Source organism: Dreissena polymorpha, chromosome 7 (genome assembly GCF_020536995.1).
Source record: "Dreissena polymorpha isolate Duluth1 chromosome 7, UMN_Dpol_1.0, whole genome shotgun sequence".
Taxonomy (NCBI): Eukaryota; Metazoa; Mollusca; class Bivalvia; order Myida; family Dreissenidae; genus Dreissena; species Dreissena polymorpha.
In genome coordinates this window covers 68,756,329-68,778,693 of record NC_068361.1, presented here as the reverse complement: position 1 = coordinate 68,778,693, position 22,365 = coordinate 68,756,329, and the positions used below count along the sequence as shown (strand labels likewise).

At 34.0% G+C, this 22,365-nt stretch overlaps 1 protein-coding gene across 4 annotated transcripts; it reads right to left on the bottom strand.

Moving 5' to 3' along the window:
* Window positions 1-1,894: 1,894 nt before the first annotated feature.
* On the bottom strand, window positions 1,895-17,219 carry LOC127837681 (uncharacterized). Of its 4 annotated transcripts, none has more exons than XR_008029428.1 (9): window positions 15,707-15,740; window positions 13,373-13,442; window positions 8,176-8,759; window positions 7,992-8,065; window positions 6,428-6,637; window positions 6,008-6,154; window positions 5,584-5,755; window positions 4,789-5,121; window positions 1,895-2,070 (listed from the first exon to the last, which is right to left on the bottom strand). XR_008029428.1 is itself a non-coding variant. In XM_052364944.1 (9 exons), the coding sequence occupies exons 4-9, from the start codon at window positions 8,711-8,713 to the stop codon at window positions 5,069-5,071; spliced, it is 1,194 nt and encodes a 397-aa protein (XP_052220904.1). In that variant the 5' UTR covers window positions 8,714-8,759; window positions 8,958-9,010; window positions 13,373-13,442; window positions 17,111-17,219; the 3' UTR covers window positions 4,029-5,068. The 4 variants fall into 4 exon arrangements, 3 of the variants coding, with proteins under 3 accessions (XP_052220904.1, XP_052220903.1, XP_052220902.1); XM_052364944.1 differs by lacking the exons at window positions 1,895-2,070; window positions 15,707-15,740 and adding exons at window positions 8,958-9,010; window positions 17,111-17,219 and having other exon boundaries at window positions 4,029-5,121; XM_052364943.1 differs by lacking the exons at window positions 1,895-2,070; window positions 15,707-15,740 and adding an exon at window positions 17,111-17,218 and having other exon boundaries at window positions 4,029-5,121; window positions 8,176-8,757.
* Between the last annotated feature and the right edge of the window lie 5,146 nt (window positions 17,220-22,365).

Here is a 22,365-nt window from a genome sequence, read left to right as displayed (position 1 = left end):
TTGTTCGGGGAATGACCAGAGTCTTAGTTTACTCATTGGGCTACTTCTTCCACTCCGAGATTTTCTGGAATAGTACCGTCATTGCTGCTGTCTACTCATGCAATGGGATGAAACAAAAGTAAACTGCAAATGTATGTGTACTAACGACTTTGAGTTTTGGCAAAGTGTTAAGTGAATGTTTGACCTTGATCCTTATTAATTCGTGCTATAAGATCATGGGTTTTCGAGATAACATCATTTGTAGAAACAGATACTCATGAGACATATATTACAACGAAAACACATATTCATTAAGATAATCGTAACAAGAAAAACACATTGGTATATTTTCTTTTCTGCACACATGTTTGAACTGCGAAATGTTTTATTAAATGCGTTGGGATTATCCGGGTAAAGGCCATATTAACACACATTATGAGGTTTAAAAAATAATCTGTTGTGTCCAATATGCACAAGAGCCCCACTAGTTAGCATACCAATAGTTTCACGTATTATATAAAGAAAGGATTTGGGAATGAGTGTCATCCATGAGACATTTATTGAGAATTATTTGAACATTCGCGAGAGGTTTTTCATTCTTGAGGTCTTTTATGTTTTTGCATTGATGTGTGTATAATGTGTTAAACATCCAACTAAGGGTGAAATTGATGACGACAACGGACGACACTGGATTTCAGACAGTAACATACCTGAATATGTCGCAACTTATTCATAAGTGATAAGGTCAGCAAAACATCAATACATTGAAATTAAAAATGTTCCTATAATAGAAGCTATGAATTTAAAGACCCGTGTCTTCTATCTGTCGCTTCCCTTTCTTGTCAACTGATCAAAACATTACTCTAAATGGATCAGTTTTATTCATTTAACACTAATGTAAAATGGGAACACATTGGTAAGTACCGTAAACTATGGATCAAGAAGTCACGAGCGTGATTATCAAACCACGGTTTGAGAGTATGTTTAAGTTTGCAAAGCAAGTGATAATGAAATGTGGTCTGAGTATGGTGTAAACTTTTTTAGATAACCATTGAACGTCATGTATGCACTACTTATCAGCTTAACACTATTTTTAGATTGAGATTTTTAACATGGAGCAACGATTTCACCTGCAATAATTTAACATGAGTGCAAATAAAGCAATGCGAGATTATTGAAGTACATTAAACTATTTTTTGTTACAACCTTTGCATAAAATCAGTTGGTATTTTTTTTTAAGATTTCAAGAATATAACTGTGTTGAATGTTTATGTCACGAGGCAATTGCTTTCGGTAGCGGTTGTAATTAGTGATTTAATTTTCATTTTTCTAATGCCTTGAACCTCCCAGTAGATTGCATTGACTTGTATTGAGTCTTCTGTCATGCTGAAATATGCTTTAAAGCTTATGAAGTCTGCCACCATGTTCTAAAAGAAGAGTGCAACTTAAATAGGGCACACAACCTTATACTATGTGCGTGTTTGTACGTGTGCGCGCGCGTGTGTGTGCGTGTTCGTGTGTGCGTGTGTTAGCATTTTTTATTAGATGATGGGGTGTAAATATTTATAGTTGCTGCAATTTTATTTCTATGGTTATATTTTGTACATGTTCGAAAACATCAAACGTTCCAACAATTCTTCACGCGTGTTACGGGAACTACTTCTTACATATAGTCATTTTTTCTTTAATGTAAAGCCATGTATACTATCGGTCGATGGAGTATCTGCAGCTGGGATTTGTGTAATGATTTTAGAAGTAATCTGAATATTCATCATTGAAAACCAATCGAATCTATGGCAATTCATTTCCTTATTTGATTTTATTTATTAGCAAAATGGACATATTGACGAAGCAAGCACACATCCAAATGTTATTTTTAAACAGAAAAAAACATGACATGGTTGCCACCCACCTATCGAGACTGAAAACAATCTCCACGAAAATATCTTAAGCAAAGCCACCAAGACGTCTTTATTGTTTTGGGCCCAAATTCAAATCTTGTGGCAGTACAAATTCAGCTGAATATGTTACAAGACATAAGGGCCAATATTCCGGAACTTGTCCCGGACCTTGTGCAGTTTTGTCCCAGCGCTGAAAAACATGTATATGTCTTGGTACGTTAAGGTTTATGAAGACATTGATCAGATTGTTAACGAAACATAATTACAAACGGGACTTAATTCTGCTAAATCACAGGTAAAAGTTATGTAACCTTGCTAGTTTCCTTACAAAATAACACCGAAAACATTTAAAGAGGTTAAAATAAAAATCGGATAATGTAGAAATAGTGGTACGGCGATGTTGTTCGTTTACACAATATCTAAGTACAAAATGGACTCTAATAATCATAATTTGTGAGATCTTACATGCAATTGGGCAGTGAAAAGGACTCAGGGTAATTCACAAAAAGGTTTTGATTGAACACACAAGTACATATATACATGTGTACATAATGTCAACTAGTTTTTATATTCATTAAGAATGTAAATGATGGACCAGAATATTGTAAGTTTTTTTAAAACATTTCCCTAGTACTTTATAGTGTTGTTATTAAAATTGATTACATGTTTTTAAGCTTATATTTGAGTTCCTGATGTGTATGGTAAACTAAAGACATAATAAAAGGTATTAAAATTAAGGGTTTTTACGACTTACTTTTAAGATTATTGTAGTAGCTGCTGCATTATGTACATTAAAGATTGATGCTGCATAAATATTACTTTCGATGACGGAAAACTGGGAATAAACATAATTGTAAGAAGATTGTTTTCATATCATCAAGTTACACGGACGTGTAAGCGACTTGCGCAATCATGTACATACCCATGTCATTACCGGGTAAATTGGTTCGGCTTACATTTGTATTACCATTCAGAAAGTTATGATAATAATAAATAACATCACGTGTCAGTCTAATGATTGAAACAATGATGAAACAGTATTTAAATTGTCACACTACATTTGGTTATCACATTTCGTGGTTTGTATAACTATAGAATATGGTTAGAATATTGTTATATCTTATAACTTGGCGAGCGGACAGAATTTAACGTATAGTGAATGGTTTGTTAGATTCGACATAAACAGCTTTTGAGTTAATAACCACGCTTAAATCGTAGATAAACAGTTCGGGTAAAATTATTTTGGATGTATTTTGCAATAATTATTTTTGTGACTTAATTTCAATTGCAAAATCTGTCCATGAAATTTACCGCGACGCAATAATTATGATAAGTGCTTTTGTACGAGCATAGTAAGCATGGTAGTTGTTTTAATTTATAATTTGTCTGGTTGTCTATCTTCTGTTTTCTTTTCCCATCTATTAGTCAGATCTGAAGTGAGTAGATATTTGTTTTATTTGTTTTATTTATCCATCTATTAGTCAGATCTGAAGTGACTAGTTATTTTAACATTGTCGGTTGAGGTATGGTACCGAATTTCTTTGCCCATGCATGTAGATGGTCTTTCATTGAAAGCTACTTCTTCATACCTTGTATGTTTTTTAAATGTAATACAATTGTATGAAGATTGTCATTTTGGCAAGCTGTCAACAAGTCCCATTTCGGATACTTCCGTATTTGTATTTTTGTGCGCGTGTATATATTAAGTGAAAAGAATGCATGGTATAAAAGTGATTTTGAACGGCATATCTTCACATTTCAATGTGACTTAATGACAATAAACCATCGGTTAATATTGACTCGTCATGAGACGTTTGCAAACAAGAAAATTTATTAAAAACATGCTGTACATAAAGAAGGATGAAAGGAAAGCTGCTTAAGACTGATCATTCCACTCGTCGATAACTTTCTCGAAATTGATTGAGAAAGCTTTCCTTAAACCATATGAGAATGTTAATGCTGAAAAGAAAACTGAGTTATTTGCTTTTTGTTTTCTATAAGTATGTTGTAAAAGACACCACTTTTTTCCGCCTTTCTAAACGTAGTAATTTATTTTTGCTCCTTCGTTTAATAACATCAATCAAATAATGAATCACAAAATCAACTGTCGATTTCTCTTACGTGAAATAAAAACAAAACAAAAAAAACAACGCCTTGAATGTTTTACTTTTCATAGTCACTACATTTACATAATTTGATTATACATAATGGTATTGTATGATAAAATCGCAAGTTTGGTAAATGATTATATAATTTTATGGTTTATCATGGCAAAACATGCATAACTTATGACATTCATACTTTCTCAGTAATAAAAGAAAAACAAAATGGTTAAAAATACAACGTTACAATAAAACACATGGCTGTAAATGTGATAAAATGCACACGGCATTTTAGCTACACTGACATTTGATCCAATGTAATACACAGGGAAATTCCAGTCATCGGTAAAAGCTTACTTACAAAAACAGCAAAGCTCATCATAGAATCATAAAACATAAACAACAGACATACTACGAAGGACATGTCATACATATAGTGAATAGTGATACCGTGTGTATTTTGTGTCTTGCATATCTTGAATTTCAATAGCTCAACACAATCGTATACTGATCGATATTTGCGGTATTTCATGTCCGATGCATTTGATAATAACATTAGAAAAGAAAAGTTTTACACAAAGCTTGACCATGATATAAAGTTTGTGCTCTCTCTCTCTCGCTCTCTCTCTCTCTCTCTCTCTCTATATATATATATATGTAATGTATTTTGCAACATGCAGCGAACCAATCACTTGCTAATGTCTTGAATAAATATTTGTACCAATATTATTTTCTAAGTAATAATGTAATTACAAACATAAAAATGTATTTCTTTAAACGCATATCAAATACACCAATAGAAATACCTTATTCAGAATCCGATCTGTCCCCGACCTTTTCTTTCTCAGGTTCGTTTGTCTCTTTCACCGACTCTGACAACTCTTTGTCAATGTAGTCCTCAGCAAAGTACAGGATCTGCACCAACGCCGTGAGTGCCAGGATGTTCACGCCGTTATTCAGCATTCTCTCTTTTTCGTAGTTTTTCACAGGAAACACAGTGTTCCTCGGGAAGCCGAACATTTCGAAGACGTCATTTACCGTTTTCTCGATAACAGTGCTTGAATAAACCTTTTCTAAATTCTGTCCTCAAGCCTTGTCTTGGAGGTCAATTTTCGTCAGAAGAACTGCCTGCGAGATTTCTAGAAAATACATTAATAATGAATAGATAGAACTCGTTTGGAAATACATACAGGGTGAGATTTAAAATAATTGCTACTCAAACTACACAACGCCACTGTGTATTGAAGAACACAATGAGGTTGCTTTGGCATTTTTTTTTATAAATATTTTATGTGTTTGTTTCAAAGTGGAATGTTCGCCAATTTTCATATTGCTGCTGTAACAAATATTGGCTAAAGTTTTATTATTCCTGTATATTGAAGATAAAAAATGTAGTTTTTTTCCTTTAAAAAGATTTCACTTTATAACTTAAATAACTCTTTTCACATCAAATGTTAAAGTCTTGTCGCCTAGATACGTTAGCATAATGTGGCTCACTGATGAACCCATACCAGTATAAATGTCCGACTGCCAAATAAGAGAAAGTAGAGAGTAAAAAGTGATCCATTCTTGAATCAGTGCATACAAAATAAAATATTTACGTTTGCGCGTTGCAACTATTCGAAAGCTCTTTATTTTCTCTACAAGTTTTGAATCCAACTTCTTAAGAGATGTAGCATCAAAAACAAAGACAACACAGTGTGGCTTTTCTGCCATAGTCGGCTTCATCACAAACAAAGGATCGTCAAGGGCAATTGACTTCTCCGCATTGAACTGAAACATCAACGATTTTTTAAATATACAAATAAGTTGACAAAGACAGTACAATTTGTAAACATGAAATTGCAGGTTCACCACAATACGTAAATTTTATTTTTCTGGTCCTTTACGTATGAATTGGCAATAATTACCATGCAGTGAGCCAGAGAACTATTAAAAATATGTGTATCAGAATACAAAAGTCAAGTGAAGTCTATTTAAAAGAAAAGTATATACAAAGGTGTTCGTATAAAGCATTAAATTAACCTCGTATTTATCTGGAATATGCCCACTTAGGAGAAAATTAAACTCCATTGTATCAATTCCAGATTTTGGGTCTAGTCCTCGTGTGTCACATAAACGCATATGCAGCTTGGGACTATCACCTGTCGTTTTTATTACGTACGGCTCATACTGAAAATACACGTTGTTAAAATAAATAACGGTAAGATATAACGCAGGTAATATATGTCGTCTTGGATAATCCTCCAATGCAGAGATCATACATGAACTCGTCAGGTTAAGTTTAATACACACATTCAAAATGAATTTCCTTCATACACTTGTCATTATTGAATATTCAGCGTGTTTTGGTAGTTAAAAATATTGCTGCATTTGGTTCTGAAAATTGAAATTGGTTTCTTTCATGATTTAAGAGATATCTAGTATGAAAAATGTTCTGCCTACCGTAGTTGTGATACTAGTTGTTCCTTCTCCACTGATTGCAAGTTGTGTTAATCGTTCTTTGAACACATTGTTGACGGTGTTGCAGAAACTGGATTTTCCTGATCCCACTGGACCAATCAGTAATATGCGATAATATTGTAACTGGAGCTTGTCCGAAGCCTTCTTGCTTGGTTTAATGGATTTGACTTGTTGTACCAATTCCTGTGCTAGCTGTTTATTTTTTCATTAAAATTAAATGTAAAGGATATTTTTAATAACATATAATAAAAAATATAATAATATATGTTAAAAATTTTCTGAATAATACTTGAACAATTGTATTGTGCCCAATAAGTTTTATTAAATTATGATGATAAGTTAAAAATATAATTCACGGACATTTGGTATTTATCCAATTGAACGCCCAAAAGCCGATGGCTACACTTCCAAATACTACCGTCGTTGTTGAGCAAAGTAATTTGACAGACCATTCTCAATGCAATATATATGTTTTCTTTTGTATACCTTCTTCTTTTAAACAAATAAACAACGTCCAGTAAAATAATGATAAGAGCACAACAAATTCAGTAGAGGGTCCCTGAACAATATTACAAATGAACCAATAAAAATCTACTCCTTGTGGTTTCAGAGGAATTCATGTTGTAAAATTTAAACACTTCTGAATATGATATAACCATGCTGCATTTGAGACTTTAAGATGTTGCCTTAATTTATTAAACATATGTAAGTTCATGTGCAATTATGATAAACTGCTTACATATACAAATGACATGTAGTTCATCATTTGTAAGCAAACGCAATTAGGTCCACAGTAGTTCATATTGCTCAATTCATATTGCTTACACAGCATTGATTTCCAAAAACAGATAGTTTGCATATAGAATAGTCTAATTGTGCAGACAAATGTTTTAATATGTGAAAATGATGAATTGTTTATAACTGTCTCATAGTATCACACAAAGTTGTTGCATAAACATATTATTATGGAAATTTACAATTTAACCATTGAATTAAACACATTTCATAATGAATACGGCAGGGTAAATTTTGACTCGAGGAATAACGGGATTTTTAATACGTTTTTATAAATTTCAAATAGAAATTTAGTATTTCTTATAAACAACATTATTTTAAGTTATTATAATAGCATGAACAAAAATTGAATAAAAAAGTTGCATGCCACAGAAATGGAACTGTTGACGTAAAATACAACGCCCTCCCTCTTCACCAAGGAGTCTTACTTCTCGCGTATTGTATCGCTATTTTCTTTTTTTTACCGCATGTTAGTACCCTTACGGACATAGTCGAACAACATTCTTTATGACGAAATCGGGCGAAGTTACAAAAAGTTCATAACCTGTTCATAACAGGTTTAAGACCTTAATTGAAAACAAGTCGCGTGCCGCGATAAATGAATGTATTTCAATCGCCACGAAGATTGTAAATAACTGCATCACGATAAGACCATACTGTATTACAATGCCATAATATCTAAATAAACGAATACTTAACTGCGACATCAATTGAAAAATTGCAAGGCAGTTTGTCGTGCCATCATATTTACCTGTGTATTCCATTCTGGCATGTCAATCCAAGGTTGTACCGTAGGCTCAGTAGTAACCGGTACAATGGACTTGACTGTAACAAAAAAAAAACGAAGAATTATTTCCTTCAGTTACATGTATAAATATTTAAGACGGAACTTTCTTGAGTTGTATTCTTAATAACATTTAACATAAAAATCTAACCTGCCACACTGTATACTTCAAGTTCTTTAATTTTCAGGCTTCCGTTGTGTACATCGATCCAACTTGATACACCAGACATCGTGTAATTGGTTCCAAAATCGCAACCGCCATTCAACTGAAAAAAACCGCCGCTGCTATTGATAGTACCGGAGAATAGTTGCATATCATTCCCGCTATTCCCACCAAAAAAGGGTCCATAACTTGAATGTGAATAAATGCTGTATGTGGCATTCGAAACTGGAAATTTCCGAAATGTATCTTTATCGGAGAACTTCAGTTGGAACAAGAAGGCTTTGTCATCTCTTGTGTGACCGTTTAGGTTGCCAGCCCAGCTCGCAGAAGTATAGCCACCAAACACGGATCCCTGCTCATTATACACGACAGTGACCGTCGCGCCCTGGTGGTCACATTTCATGTGGAACTTTTGTGCCACACACCCATCTTTGGTCGCACTGTACAGCAGGGTAAACTGTTTTGGTCCTTGACCAATCCACCGTTCTAGTTGTGTCTTGTCTGAATCTCTGAGCTGGCCTGTCATCGCGATTATTGTTTGCTTTCTATATGTATTTGCCGCACAGTTACCTCTGAAATAAAGTTACAAATTAGTACAAAAAAACGAAGTTGCCAACGCATTGTTTAATAAGTATAAAATACTGATTGTACTAACGACGCAATTAAAATAAAACGTAATCGTGTTAATACTTAACGCTTTAGTACAACTCACAATGCATATTCATGCAAAATTAAATTTTAATGTAATAAAGTGCCACAAACAAGTTTACCGGCACGTTAAACGTGACTGACACTGAATTGATTGCAAGCCTTTCTACATGAGCTGAAATTTAATAAGAAGTATTGTTATATTTTTCAAATCCATAGTGTCGCAACGCTTTACTTTCAGATCTTGTCATTTTGTTATTGTTTAAGTTTGCAAGTGATGATAGGACATTTAGGTGTTGTTCGATCCCCACAAATGCACAATTATTATCATAAAGTTTAGACATTTTATATCCCTTCGCTTAAATGTTAATTTAGAGTTTGCACGTAATTAACTAAATACCATCAACGTCATTTAAACTGAAAACTGATTTGTCTGTTGTTGATGGGGTTATTGTTAGTACAATAAGCGACAAATAAACTAAATGCACATATCTTACAATTGTGTACAAAGAGAAGTGAAATTTTATCTTGCTGATATGGTATCACAAAGATTATTTCAATTATTCCCGGTACGGACGTATCGTCTGATTGACGCGTGAGTACAGTTGTCAGCCTTGATAGAATAAGATTATATATATATGACACAAATTGCAGCAATTTACATTGTTTTATTTTGTTGTCTCAGCAAATTCGCAAGAATAAATGGTGAGATACCACAATGCTGCTATTTGAAGTATCAACAACGAATAGAGGTACATTTGAATCCTATTTGTTAAGTAACTTCAAATAAAAAAACATGTTGTGTTATTATTTATAAGGATGAAACAACTGGAAAATTGTTCAAAATTAAAGCAAACAGTCACATACTAAGTCGAACATGCTTTTAGAAAAGTATGTCAGTGACGTGTTGGAATCGCCGCTAAGCACGTTTAAGTATATTTGAATGCACTCAGATAAAAAGAACTATTTAATACTATGCAATCACAATCGAAAACCAATTATTGCTGGAGTTTTATTCAGCGTTATTTTGAGTAGGTCCTCTGCAACAACTAGTGTATAAGCTGCGTACTATAAACTTGTAACTAATCTCCTTGATATGCACATGCCTATTGCGTAAAGGAAAAACAATAAGTGGAATAACGGCTGTCAATCAAACTATTAAAACGCGTTTTAGAATATGTACCATCGGTCACTTTACTCTTTATCAAAGCGCTGAAGGAACTGTTAGCTTTTTCATAATCTAAGACGAAACTCATTTTGTCAAAATTATGTTATTACTTTTTTAATCGCAAGGCTGAAATGAACAAAAGTCAGTCAAATTTATATAGAGTGTGTCTTAAGGCACGGACCGAGATAAGTGTGCACTGTTTATCATCCTATTCATGTTATAAAGAAAACTAGGACAAAATTACAACAACATGTCATTTTTTGACGTTCTGAAAACAGAAAGTATGAAGAAAATGGTATGATGAGAACTAAATTTAAAAGAAAATTTTCAATTACCATCATATTAAATATTTTTGGAATGTAGAATACCTATCGCACTAAGAATATAATTTCATGATGGAAATTCTCTGTACAAAACTTTTGATTTTTGACACCATATACAAATTCAAAATATACAATAAGGTATCTAATCAAAATAAAAAAATAAAAAAATCTGCGAGCAATACTTTTTACTCACGAATTAGGTAGTAATAAAAACATCCCTGTTGACCAGTATTTTGTTGTTGATGCATTACCCTTACAGTTCACACGGTATCAACCAGTCTCTGACCTTAACATTGGTATAGAACACTAATGCGCCTTTTCGGCATAGCTGTTTTATCCAGCTTGATATTTACATGACGCCAGCAGACGCGAATGCATGTATTCAAATATTCAATAGGCTGATTCGAGTGAAGTATTCTTAACTTTGGCTGCATCACTGTGTATGTGCAGAGTGTAAAGGATGTAGCACTGTTCATGGTAAGGAATTCCGGACTACTCTCTGCATGTTCAAACAACACAAATCGTGGCCTAGTTTCAATTACTCGTTAAAATCAATCTCGCAGAATTTCAGGGTCTTGAGTCGGTCACTAAATCGTCAGGAAAAGACATAATTGACTATCGATAAACACATTTTTGCTCTCAAGATGAGAAAACAAACACTACGGAAATAATATAGTGTCACGATACGAGGAATCGTTTAATTATCTAACCGCAAATGTTTTCCGTACTAGGTCAACACGTCTGGCAATCGTTCCTCAACGCCTGGATAGGGTACCCTTATTTGCCAATGTGCTATATTTGCTATTTTGGATTCAATTTTGTATCGGAAAGCATTGTGCTAAAACAAGCCATTTACAATTCACAATGAGAACTTTAAAGACTCGCGTCATGCGAAAATAGGTCGTATGCAATATACGCCCATCATATATATAGCCCACTCAACTTGCGCATCTCTTATTCTTGTCAGGAGAAACATAATGAGACCATAACACCTTGAGTGATTATATATCGGACATCAACGCCTCTGACCAGATTGCGCAAATGCACAGGTTGGGCTTGAGCTACGCTTGCCGAAACGCCATAAGATCCATTTTCGCATGACGCGGCAATGAAAGTGTGATTTAAAGGTGTCAAAAGAAAATTGCGTGTTAAACAAATATTAACATACGATATATTTCGATGGTGAAGTAATAAACTCATTAAAAGCCATGTGAGCACACATACGATGTGAGCTTCCATAGTATATTTTTTTATCTACTTAAGCTAATGTGCGGTTTGACTATAATAACACACATTTCATGCGGTGATTATGCGAATTACAAGTAAAAAAACAACAAAATTTAAACTTTTGTTTTCAATTTCATTATTAAGAAACGTAAATTTCAAACTTTATTTCAAGTCAGCATTTACGCCGAATATCTTTTCAAAAGATATTTCTCGTTATACTAGTATTTAGTTGTTTTTTATATTTAGTTTGAGCGATTATAAAGCATTTCTGAGAAATCGCCGCTATCTGTTCGGAACAAAAGAACGTTTCCCAGACTTATCAAATTTAAACCGGTTGTACTTGCAAGCACTATCAACGAGGTTACGTAACAAACGCTTGATAGTGTATTCGACTTTCGATATCCCAATTTACTTGTTGATCAGCAGTAGTTTAAGTTTCCCGTATCTATTAACAGCCTAAGAGTTTGAATGAGGTGCGCAAAAAAAATGATTAAGACGCAGTAAATAGTTGACAATTTTAATCATTCATAAATATTCTCTTCCGCGACACGTATAATTAAAAAATTTTTTTTTGAAATTTTCTGTATACGCTCACGATATTCACATTATGTTTTCATTTGTGAATGAATGTAGTTGAAGAACTGAAACCTCTGGCATAGATTATACAACTTTTTCTCGGCGCGGATGCGGCAGTTATCAGGTTTATCGTACCTAATACAACTGGCTTGAAAAACGACGTGGTATTAACATTAGTAAATAGTAACGATGAGTGTCCCTGTGTTGTAGTTATCAGTAAATTGTAAAACTGCGTGTTGGATTGGTTGTAGCGTTACTACGGTATTACTAGATTCGGGTATATAGTAAAGCTTTTACCTGACAAGATTGAATTAAACTTCGACGAACGCAAGAAATTCACCCAAACAACTAAATCCGCAGCACAGACCAATTGAATTAATTTATAATGATTCCGCCAGAAAAAGCGGCTAATAAATATAAAATATGTTTTCAAACAATATCTAAGAAATGAACTGAGAATAAATTTTAAAGCTAATATAAAAATATTATAATTAAATTCGTTTTATTTCTTGAGAATGTATTAGTATGCTTTCTATGTTTCTGCTAGACTGAGCGCAATGCGACTAGATCTATATCATCAAATAAAGATTAATGGCTACATGTATTAAGGTTACTTTAACTCGTATTGGCGTTGTGCAATCAGCAACTCATAACAAACAAAAATCAGAAAGATCTTGATTAATTTGTACACAAAAAATGCCCTTTTGTTAAGAGATAATTTAGATAAAAATTTGACTTGAGCGATAGCGACGTTTCAATGTATTTTGGTTTAATTGAGAATATTTTAACACATTTGAAAAATAAAAAAGGACAGTCGAACGTTTAAAGTGAGTCTATAGTTATACGTTCTCGAATATGCAAGGTGTGTGTGTGCGTTTAAATAACCAATTGCTAATGTTATAAAAAATAATACCAATATAAAAAAACAACAAAACAACAATTCTTATTTAAAGCTAATCAGTGAAGTTGGGGGAATACCTTCAACCGGCTTAGAAGAAAGCTGATTCTTATACAATCCTCAGATTTAATTGCTTGATAAAATAAAAAGGGCACGTGTGCCAGTATTTCATTTTTTAAATCTGAAATCGATAAATAATATAAACTTAAATGAATTACTATCAGATACAAAAAATCGATTATATTTACAATATCATAGCCCGCGTTTTAAATAAATATGAATAAATCGTTTTATTAAGTGTAAGTTAACAATTATGTTTTACATCAAAATAATTTATTGAAATACCTTAAATCTGAATCTTCGGTATCAAGGAGTGTCTTGAGTATCCCAAATACTTGGCCAATCGCTTCTACGCCTGCAATGAAATATGTTGACAAGCTTTAAACGCGGAGGACACTTGACTATCAAAGTACAGATAAAGGTTTTAAAGGTTGCTGGTTACGATAAGATGCCGACAGTCATACGTTTAATACAACAACGGATATTTACTTCTTTCAAATCCGACCTCACCATATTTTTAAGTTATCATTGAATTTGGATAAAATCTTATATTTAAGCTTAGGCACGTATATCTTCAATAAACATAATAAGAAAAGATATGAGAGTCATTATTATTGTGGGGCATTTCAAACATTCACCAAAATAATTATTGTTCAAGTAACTAAACCCATGAATGCATCTTTGTCATTATGATGCGAGTAATGTAGACAATATGGACTAACATACAGTGTAAGCGATTATAGTACAATATGTCATGACCTATACCCGGATACTCCTGATGCAGTGCATAACCCTTAACTTATTCAAGCATGGTGGATAAAGAGTCAAACAATGCAATGATTATAGGGTTGTTATTAATGTCTGAACGCAATATCAATCTTATCGTATCACTGTCTATAAAGGTCTTTCAGAACAATTAAAAATCATTTATATAAAAATAGTCCGTTAGCGTTTATACTTTGTTCATGTATTTTTGGTTTAATCAAGTTCAAGAAGGAGCTGTGTTTGATTATAATCAACCGATATTATGATGTTATCAATGTTCTTATATATTCACAACATATTGATTAGGACGTCATTTGTGTTCGCTCGAAAACGAGCATTTGAAGCAGTATATGTCTGATTACAAGCAGCGAAAAATGTTTAATACAAGAAACCAAGACGTTGCAGTAGTATTTTTTTATTTTCAATTGTAACTGAATGTTTGGCAGTGATCCTTACTATTTCGAATTCCAACATGATTTTTGATCGATGTAACATCAAATTCGTTGAAATAAATACTCATGTGAGCAATGGTACCAAAAAAAAACAACACAATAAACAACAAGGTCGTATCGCCCTTTATGTCGTCATGTATAAAATGGGTAATACCGATCTCTATATACAACTTTATATAAAAAAAGTTTGTGTCTTTGTTGTTGATGCAATTTTACTCTTTCGTCGCATACCAACACTCAATTCTGTTACACGTATGCGTTGTTTCTTAAGATTATTTCCTAACCTTCAAATCTCAAAGTTATTTGGAAATAGTTTTCCTTTTCTGTAACTCTTTATATTAACATGTACCCAAGTATTGATTTTACGAAGTTTTTATTCCATTCATTACAATAACAGTTGAAAAGAAAGTTTTAATTTGAATAGATCTTCAACAGTAAATCATTCTTTTCTTTCTCGACTTTTCTTCCTTCCGGCGACCGCCTTAAATCGTGGCTAGCGCTTTCTTTGCGATAAGCCGAGAAAAGTGCTTTTGAAAGTTTAAACTAAATTAATTCTACAATTTAAGGCATAATCAGAGCGATATTAGGAAACACTTGCATTATATGTCTTTGAATGAATGAAAGCAGATACAAAACTAAAAACTATAATATATTGAACAGTACGCAGCGTTTTTCAGAACACACACTTGAAATCACATCGAGTGATTTATAAACAGCTAAATATGCGACCTAGACGCGTTATCAGGCGGAGGCACTTAAAGAACAGGCACATATCACCATGTTTATTTGACTTTGTTATAGTTATTACACGTGGAGGTATAATGTAAGCTCTTCATGAGGTCTTTAAACAGTAATGCAGAATCAAAGCGTTAAGGGCTTGCACCGCATGGTGAGGCTATCATCATTTGTGTCGCTGCAAATCCGAAACAATACGGAAAGTGTTTCATTAGAATTTAATCAAGCGTATTGGTCAGTATTGTTTTGTTAAAGTGTTTGCATGTTTCCGAAGGTATGGATCTTAAAAACCATAATGTTAATTTACGGTTTGTCAAAATATTCACAGTATGAAGATAAATGATAATGTATGATAAAACGGTCGTTCGGTCTTGTTATTGGTTACTTTTTTAGTATTGGCTTAACCGAAAAACTTCCCGAAATGATTTAATCGATTAATCTGATATATGGTTTATATATTTAAATACTGTAAAATTTTTATCGAAGCAAATTCCTTGTCATGAAATTCATTTTATAATTAACCCATATGACTATGATATAATAGAAATACTATTTGGTTTTGGTACCAAGCACGGAGATTGATATTTAGCCGAATTTGCTTTTTAATTACATTTATATAGCGCCCTCTTCATACAGTATGTGCGTTCAGAGACGCTTCACATTTTACCTCCCGATCCCTGGGTCATAAGTCGTCCGTAAACATTCGGCGCAGTATGCAGCCACGGCACATTGGCTTATTTCCCTTACAGGTTACTCATTTATACACCTGGTGGAGAGGAGCAAATGTGAGATAAATTTCTTGCTCAGGAAAATTCCAGTGGTCAGAGCGAATTCGAACCAGGGACCTCTCGATCTTTAAGCCAGCGTGCTCACATTAGACCACTGCTTTTTAAGAATAAAAACGGTACTGCCAAACTATCATATCGAAAATGCACTTTACATTACATTTTGCATGCACTGTTCCCCAAGGCGTGTTTTCGCCGACATTTTTTTTAATAAGTGACTTGCTTTAACCGGATACGTATTTTGTTACCCCCCCCCCTCCCCCGCTTCCGCATGAAAGAGAAAACAAACAAAATCATCTGTAAAACAATCTGCGTTAAAATTAATACCCAGATGGTATGCTATAAACAAAATACACGTGACCACTTGTTCCACATACTATACCATATACACTACGTTTATGTAGTTTTGCAAATAATAATATTTCACACTACTAAAAGGAAGATATGAAGATATGCAACTTGAATGCAATAAAGATGCATACGAGACATCGTATATGTACATACAATGGTACGCAACATTTTCTAAAAAAAGCAATAACAAAACTGGAGAAGTTAAAGAAAATTGCAATTGAAGCGCATTCTTAATTTATTGTAAACACGATTCCAATACAAATCAATATTACAGGTAAGGTTTTAAAGTTCAATATCCCCGCTTCAATATCTTATTCTTTGTTCACCAACGGATGCGGATGCATAAAAAGAACATCCTAGTTCTGTAATGATTAACTTGATAAGTCGCGCGATAAAAGCCGGTTAGGAACATCAGAACACAAAAAAGTAAATATGAGCACGAACAATTGTGTTATTACCATTTTGCCTATTTATAAATTAAACCACTCAAATGGACTCGAGCCTCTTTGTTTCAACTTCGTCATTGCTTTTCTTGTCGCAATAATTATACCCAAAAATAGCACTATTAGAGCAAACTTTGAAGGGGGAAAACCCTCCTACGCATAACTTGAAGGGACCCGACATTCCTGAAGGTGATCTCATGCATAATAATTAAAACAACGAATGCGATAGAAAAGATCTGGAAGACAAGATCACACGATTTTAACAGTCGATAATAATGTTCTTGGCATGCGGCAAGCCTACATAATTTTGCGACGATAAAGCAGTGTGAAATATTTAACTTAAAAAAAAATTACCATATATTTTACAGTAAAAAAAATCATTTAAACACCAAATTTGCGAACTAAATCGTTGTCACTATTGTAATTCCTAAGGTTTTGCAAGTTCTCTTATAATAATTTCTTACTTATTACTATAAAGCAAAACTTCCTTACCTTTCTGATAGATAGATGTAGCCGCACATAAACTTCACAGTTGAAACGCAAAGCAAGATAACACGCCAACGCAATTTTAACATAACATCTCCGCCGAGCCGTTTTCCGAAAATTGTTTCGTACACTTAACAGGAAGATAACTTGTATTTCGTGAAACGGAACATGTAATACACTTACATCACACGGAAGTAGTCATTGGAAATCAACTTGTCTACAGATATGGAGGTTTCAATTTTAGTTTCGAAAGAAAAATCTGTTTTGTGATACAATAATACAATATATTATTATAATATATAAAAAATGGCCTTTTATTGCGCATTTATGTGGTATATTTTTGAAAGGCGATTTTGGAAAGTTTGCTTAAGTATGTGTCTTCCCAAGTGACCTGTTTTGACCGCAGGGCAAATATTTGAAGGAGCAGCATACAGGCTAGTATACGGTATTAGATAACAAATATTACTCTTGGCCATTAAATCACATTTATACAGTCATTTTACTAGCCAAATCTTTAAAAACAATGTAATTACTGGGTGATACTAGTTTAAATAACAGGGCCATTATTTAATCAAATTTTAGAGGACGTCTTTTCTATGATGCATACCATTATTTTACGCCTCATGGTTTAAATTAAGAGACTGTTTAAAGTCGTTTGGGCCATAAGAGAATATATCGACTGTTTGACTTCCTCCCCGGGTATGGTCAGTATTGCACATAGCTCTGTCATATACAAAAAGTCAAAGATGTTTTTGAAGAATTATTCATATAGGATGATACATACCAAATATTTAGCCTTTGCAGTAAAAGATGAGATTTCTGAAGACTTTATTTGACGATTTGAACAACTTTCAATGAGGATCATAATCATTTCTGTGAAGCTTCGCGAAATTATTCCCGCCGAATTCGATGATGTCTTTTGAATTAAAAGTGTTTGGGCATCGCTCAGTTGCCGATGTTTTACGGAGAAAAGTCGATTCAAAAGTCATCAACTGAGCCAAACATATCTAATTTTGCCTTACCTTTAAATTTCACTGGTCTATGAGGTTTTATGCTCAATTATCTGTTTTATGAATTTCTATGACATCTTACGATGCCTCCCAGGAATTCATTTCCCTTTTTTATAATTAATTACCATCATAATGGCGGTTTCATCTTATCGTGAGTGCATATAAAAACAATTATTTTTTAAAATTACAAATGTTCAGCACTGACTATTTTGAAAACGACTAAATATTTAAGAACAGTAAGACAGCGATACGATTTATATCGTATGGCTCACTATAAATGTTTGTAATGCATCAATAGCTACCAGAAAATTCAACCAACGCTGGAATGATGAATGAAAACTTTGGTGCCGCGTTGCATATACTCTTTCAATTATCTGATAGATACAGTTCATAAACAGTTCATTATCGAAAGAAAAGGCTAATCGACAGAAATCATCCAATTCGAGTTTCATTATTTATTTGTGAAAGTGTCTGGAAAGATAAAGAGAATGCTCACAAATATTTGCAATACAAATAGCACTTTTATATCATCACTGTATCGATGACTTTTAACTTAAGCGTACTTTGTCTGCTTTCCTTTAATCGTTGATAAATTATTTCAGAAGTGCTACTGTGTTTCAATAGTGTATATGAATTGTATGTCCATGTAATATCTACTTTATCACGATACACATGCATTGAAGCTGCTTTGATTGCTTTGCATTTCACGAAACGTCCTTTATCTATTTGTCTCATTCAATATTGACAGTGATAGCACACACAGGTTTATTTGCAATGTAAGATTAATTGGAATTGTGCAAATATTCGCAACATTTAACTATTCGAGGGTTATTAATTTGTCCATGCGAAATGCGTTGTTTTTTCGCAATCGTTTATAAGCGCGACTGTGTATTAACAAGGCGTTATTTTATTCAATCAGACTACATAAGCAACGAGAAAGAAACTATTTGAATCTTTCTGATTAAATAGCCGAAGCAGGAACTTCAAGTAACCTGAGGTTGTTGTTTACAGTCGCTATTTATCTGAACTTATCGCAGCAGTCGCCATCTCTTCAAAATCATACAGCGATAACGCCTTGAGGTATTTGGGAAAGATGAATATAGCAGTGTTTGACTACCGAATATGAATATATGAAGATAAAGATACGCTTTTCAATCTCTATTGTATTCGGATTGTCTAGTTTAAATCATAGATGTATTTCTTGTTGATTAAGAAACAACAAAACGTATTAACATCAAGAAGTCAATGTGTTTCATAATGTATACATTTATATATTCGGGAACAACTAAAGTTGTTAACCAGCAGAGGATGAACAGCTTTGACTTGCTGTGGATACTTTGAAATTAGTATGACATCCCTGTTAGTTAACGAATAACAGCGTTGCTTGAAACCTGTAACAAAATATGCTTTTAATTTTCTACTTGCCGTAAACATTTGTCACAAAAATGTTCATATAATTATTATAGTTTCACATAATTCCATTTAAGCAGCTTGATTCAATCATATGTGCACACAAAACACTAAACCATATTTATTCTGAAACCACAAGGTAAAAACGTTTACAATTGGTAATGTAACGTCGTATAGAGGTCTTCTAACACGTTTCTTCAAATTTTGCCCTTGGATTACATATTAAAATGGCTTGTGGGTAATATGTTTTCCTTATGTGTATAAAGTGAAAACAAAAGTAATCTAATCTCAAACCATAAGGCCGAAATTTTCGGTATTTGTCAAGTGACAGTGTTTTGTGTTCGCATTATGCAATTTGAGTCAAACTTTGTCGACCCCTGTACGTAGCTTCTTTTCCTTATATGTATATAGTGAAAGGTGTAGTAAGGATTATGTAACATCGTACAGCGGTTCTGTGCCGAGTGTTTTCAAATCATGAATCCGCAATGCCCATATGTTTGGTATTGAATATGAAAGATCGTATTGTGGTCCTGCACAAAGTGTGTTAAATTAGGTCCCTGGGTACACACTGGCCACGCCACAGGTGTCACCAGTTTTATAGGGGAAATCTAAAATAATCTTCTTATCGTTAACTGCGATGCTCAATGCTTTCATATTTCTAGACGTCCTCTATAAAGTTTGTTCAAGTTATGTGACCAATATCAAGAAAGACCTCAACCCTTGGTCACCATTTTTATATTGCCATATCTATTGAAAACCGTATAACATCATGCATGGACCGCATTGCCTATGTCTTTCATATTTGGTATTAAGTATCATCTAGACGCCCTATACAGGATTTGTTCCGGCAATGCCTCTTGGTCCAAGCTGACAACACCATAAGGTCATTTAAATGGCCATACATATAATCTACTTTTCAAATCTTCTTTGCATCAAGAACGCATATAGCACTGCAATTTATTATGTAAAGTCTTATATTGGTATTTTACAAATTATATCCTGGGATATCAATACAGTGTTTAGACTTCTACAGCAAAATCAGTTCCAAATAAGCCACGTCGTTAAAAATAGCACACAACTAGAGAGTTCGAATATTATACCACTGAACTACCGTTTCTCAGGTAAACGTTCAATGATCCTCATGGTAATCTTGTTAATATACAAATCTTTAAAGACAGTATCAAAAAGGGAAAAATAAACCAACCATATGTTTCAGAATGACTGGTAAGCTCCGAGAGTGTGGCAAGACCAACATCGAAAACTGGATTAGGCAAGGTGAACCACAATTTTGCCTTTGATATAGTATCTCAAAAGATGCATGCGATGCTATGAAATTCCACGAGAAATGCGACCAATGGTCTTTTTCAGGTGGTTACACACCCGCAAGTTGGGCAGCTATTTAGTTCGACTTAAGATGGCAAATCTTCTGGTTTCAGCTGAAATATTTCGGTAAAGATACGATGGGACAATATCAGGTTTCTGATGCGGCGTTTTGTATTTATTCGAATCCAATTTACGGCGAGTAAATTCAGTATTACTTTTCATTTATTTTTGCTTTTTATCGTTAAAAGCAAGCCCTGAAATGAAGCTTCAGGACTACCTCAACTTGTTGATCGAATTGGAGCTGGAAAATCCAACTTCTCTCAACTTCGTCGCTCAGTGTCTATGGAAAGAATCACTTAAAGGGCTATATGTGGGGAAAGAAAGCACAGCACCACACTTGCAGCATACATAAATTGATTAGATTTGAAAAATATTATCTTACGTCTATATTTAGGCATAAAATTACATTATATAGTTCATACAAATCGTGGAATTATGGAGGAGACCTTTATTTACAGATTTAAGATTTCCTTCTAGCGGCCTCGACGGCGACCTCTCTCTAGCGTGCCCTGAAGCACAGTCTTGCAAAGAGAGTTGTGCCTGGTCACGTGTCCGACCCAAGCTAGATTTCTATGTTTGATGGTCGCCAGGAAGGGTTCTTGTGATCATCAAGTGCTGCTGCCATATTCCGGACATACTCGTTGGTCTTGTTCTCTATGTATTAGAGGCGGAGCAGTCATCGTAGCAACTTGTGTTCAATTCCTGTAGCATTCGGTCTGTGCCCGAATGAAGTGTCCAGGTTTCGCAGCCAAGGGGTAGTTTTGAAATTACGAGGGACTTACATAGAATTTGCTTGGTGGGGTAGCTGATGGTGATGCTTGTCCACAGTCTGCTCAATATGGTCATAGTTGTTGTCACAGTGACATGTCTAATTCGGACCTCCCAAGTACTTGCAGCTGGTAATTTCTTCAAGCTTCTTGTCATTCATGCTGATGTCTGCACTGGTGTTATTCGGGCTGTTTACTATGATCGTCGACTTCCCCGTGCTAACCTTTTGGTGAGGTCTAGAGTTCATTGCTGGTGCCACCTATGGGGTCAATGCCGTCAGCGAATCTTAATTTGGAGATCGGTCTGCCACCGATGGAGATGGCGGTGTGCTTGTCATGGAAAATACCAATACTGACTTTCAATTTTGTTTCCATTTTATTTGTTAACCACTAACCAGATTCATCTAGTAGGTTTAGAAAATATTAAACATAATTATGATTTAAAATTTTCATTTCGCTATCTATCGAGGTACCGTGAAACGAAGGCTGAAATGCAGGGCGAAGTTATACAAAAACGGACAATATATGACAAATTAATCGAAATTGAGGGAAACAGAGTATAAGTGTAACTGACACAACTTTAACTATTTCTGGTCATCGTTACATATATAGAATAATAACAATATGCAATTCGATACACATATAAGACACTGTACTGAGTGTTGGATTGTGGGCAGGGTATACACAGTCC

What these genes read in the sequence shown, in the direction of transcription:
- LOC127837681 (XM_052364942.1), bottom strand. An exon ending in ACCGAAGATTCAGATTTAAG is followed by an intron (nt 8,760 to 13,372) that starts GTATTTCAATAA and finishes ACTTTATTTCAG; the next exon opens with AGGTAACTGTGCGGCAAATA. An exon ending in CAACTAGTATCACAACTACG is followed by an intron (nt 6,155 to 6,427) that starts GTAGGCAGAACA and finishes GTGTATTTTCAG; the next exon opens with TATGAGCCGTACGTAATAAA.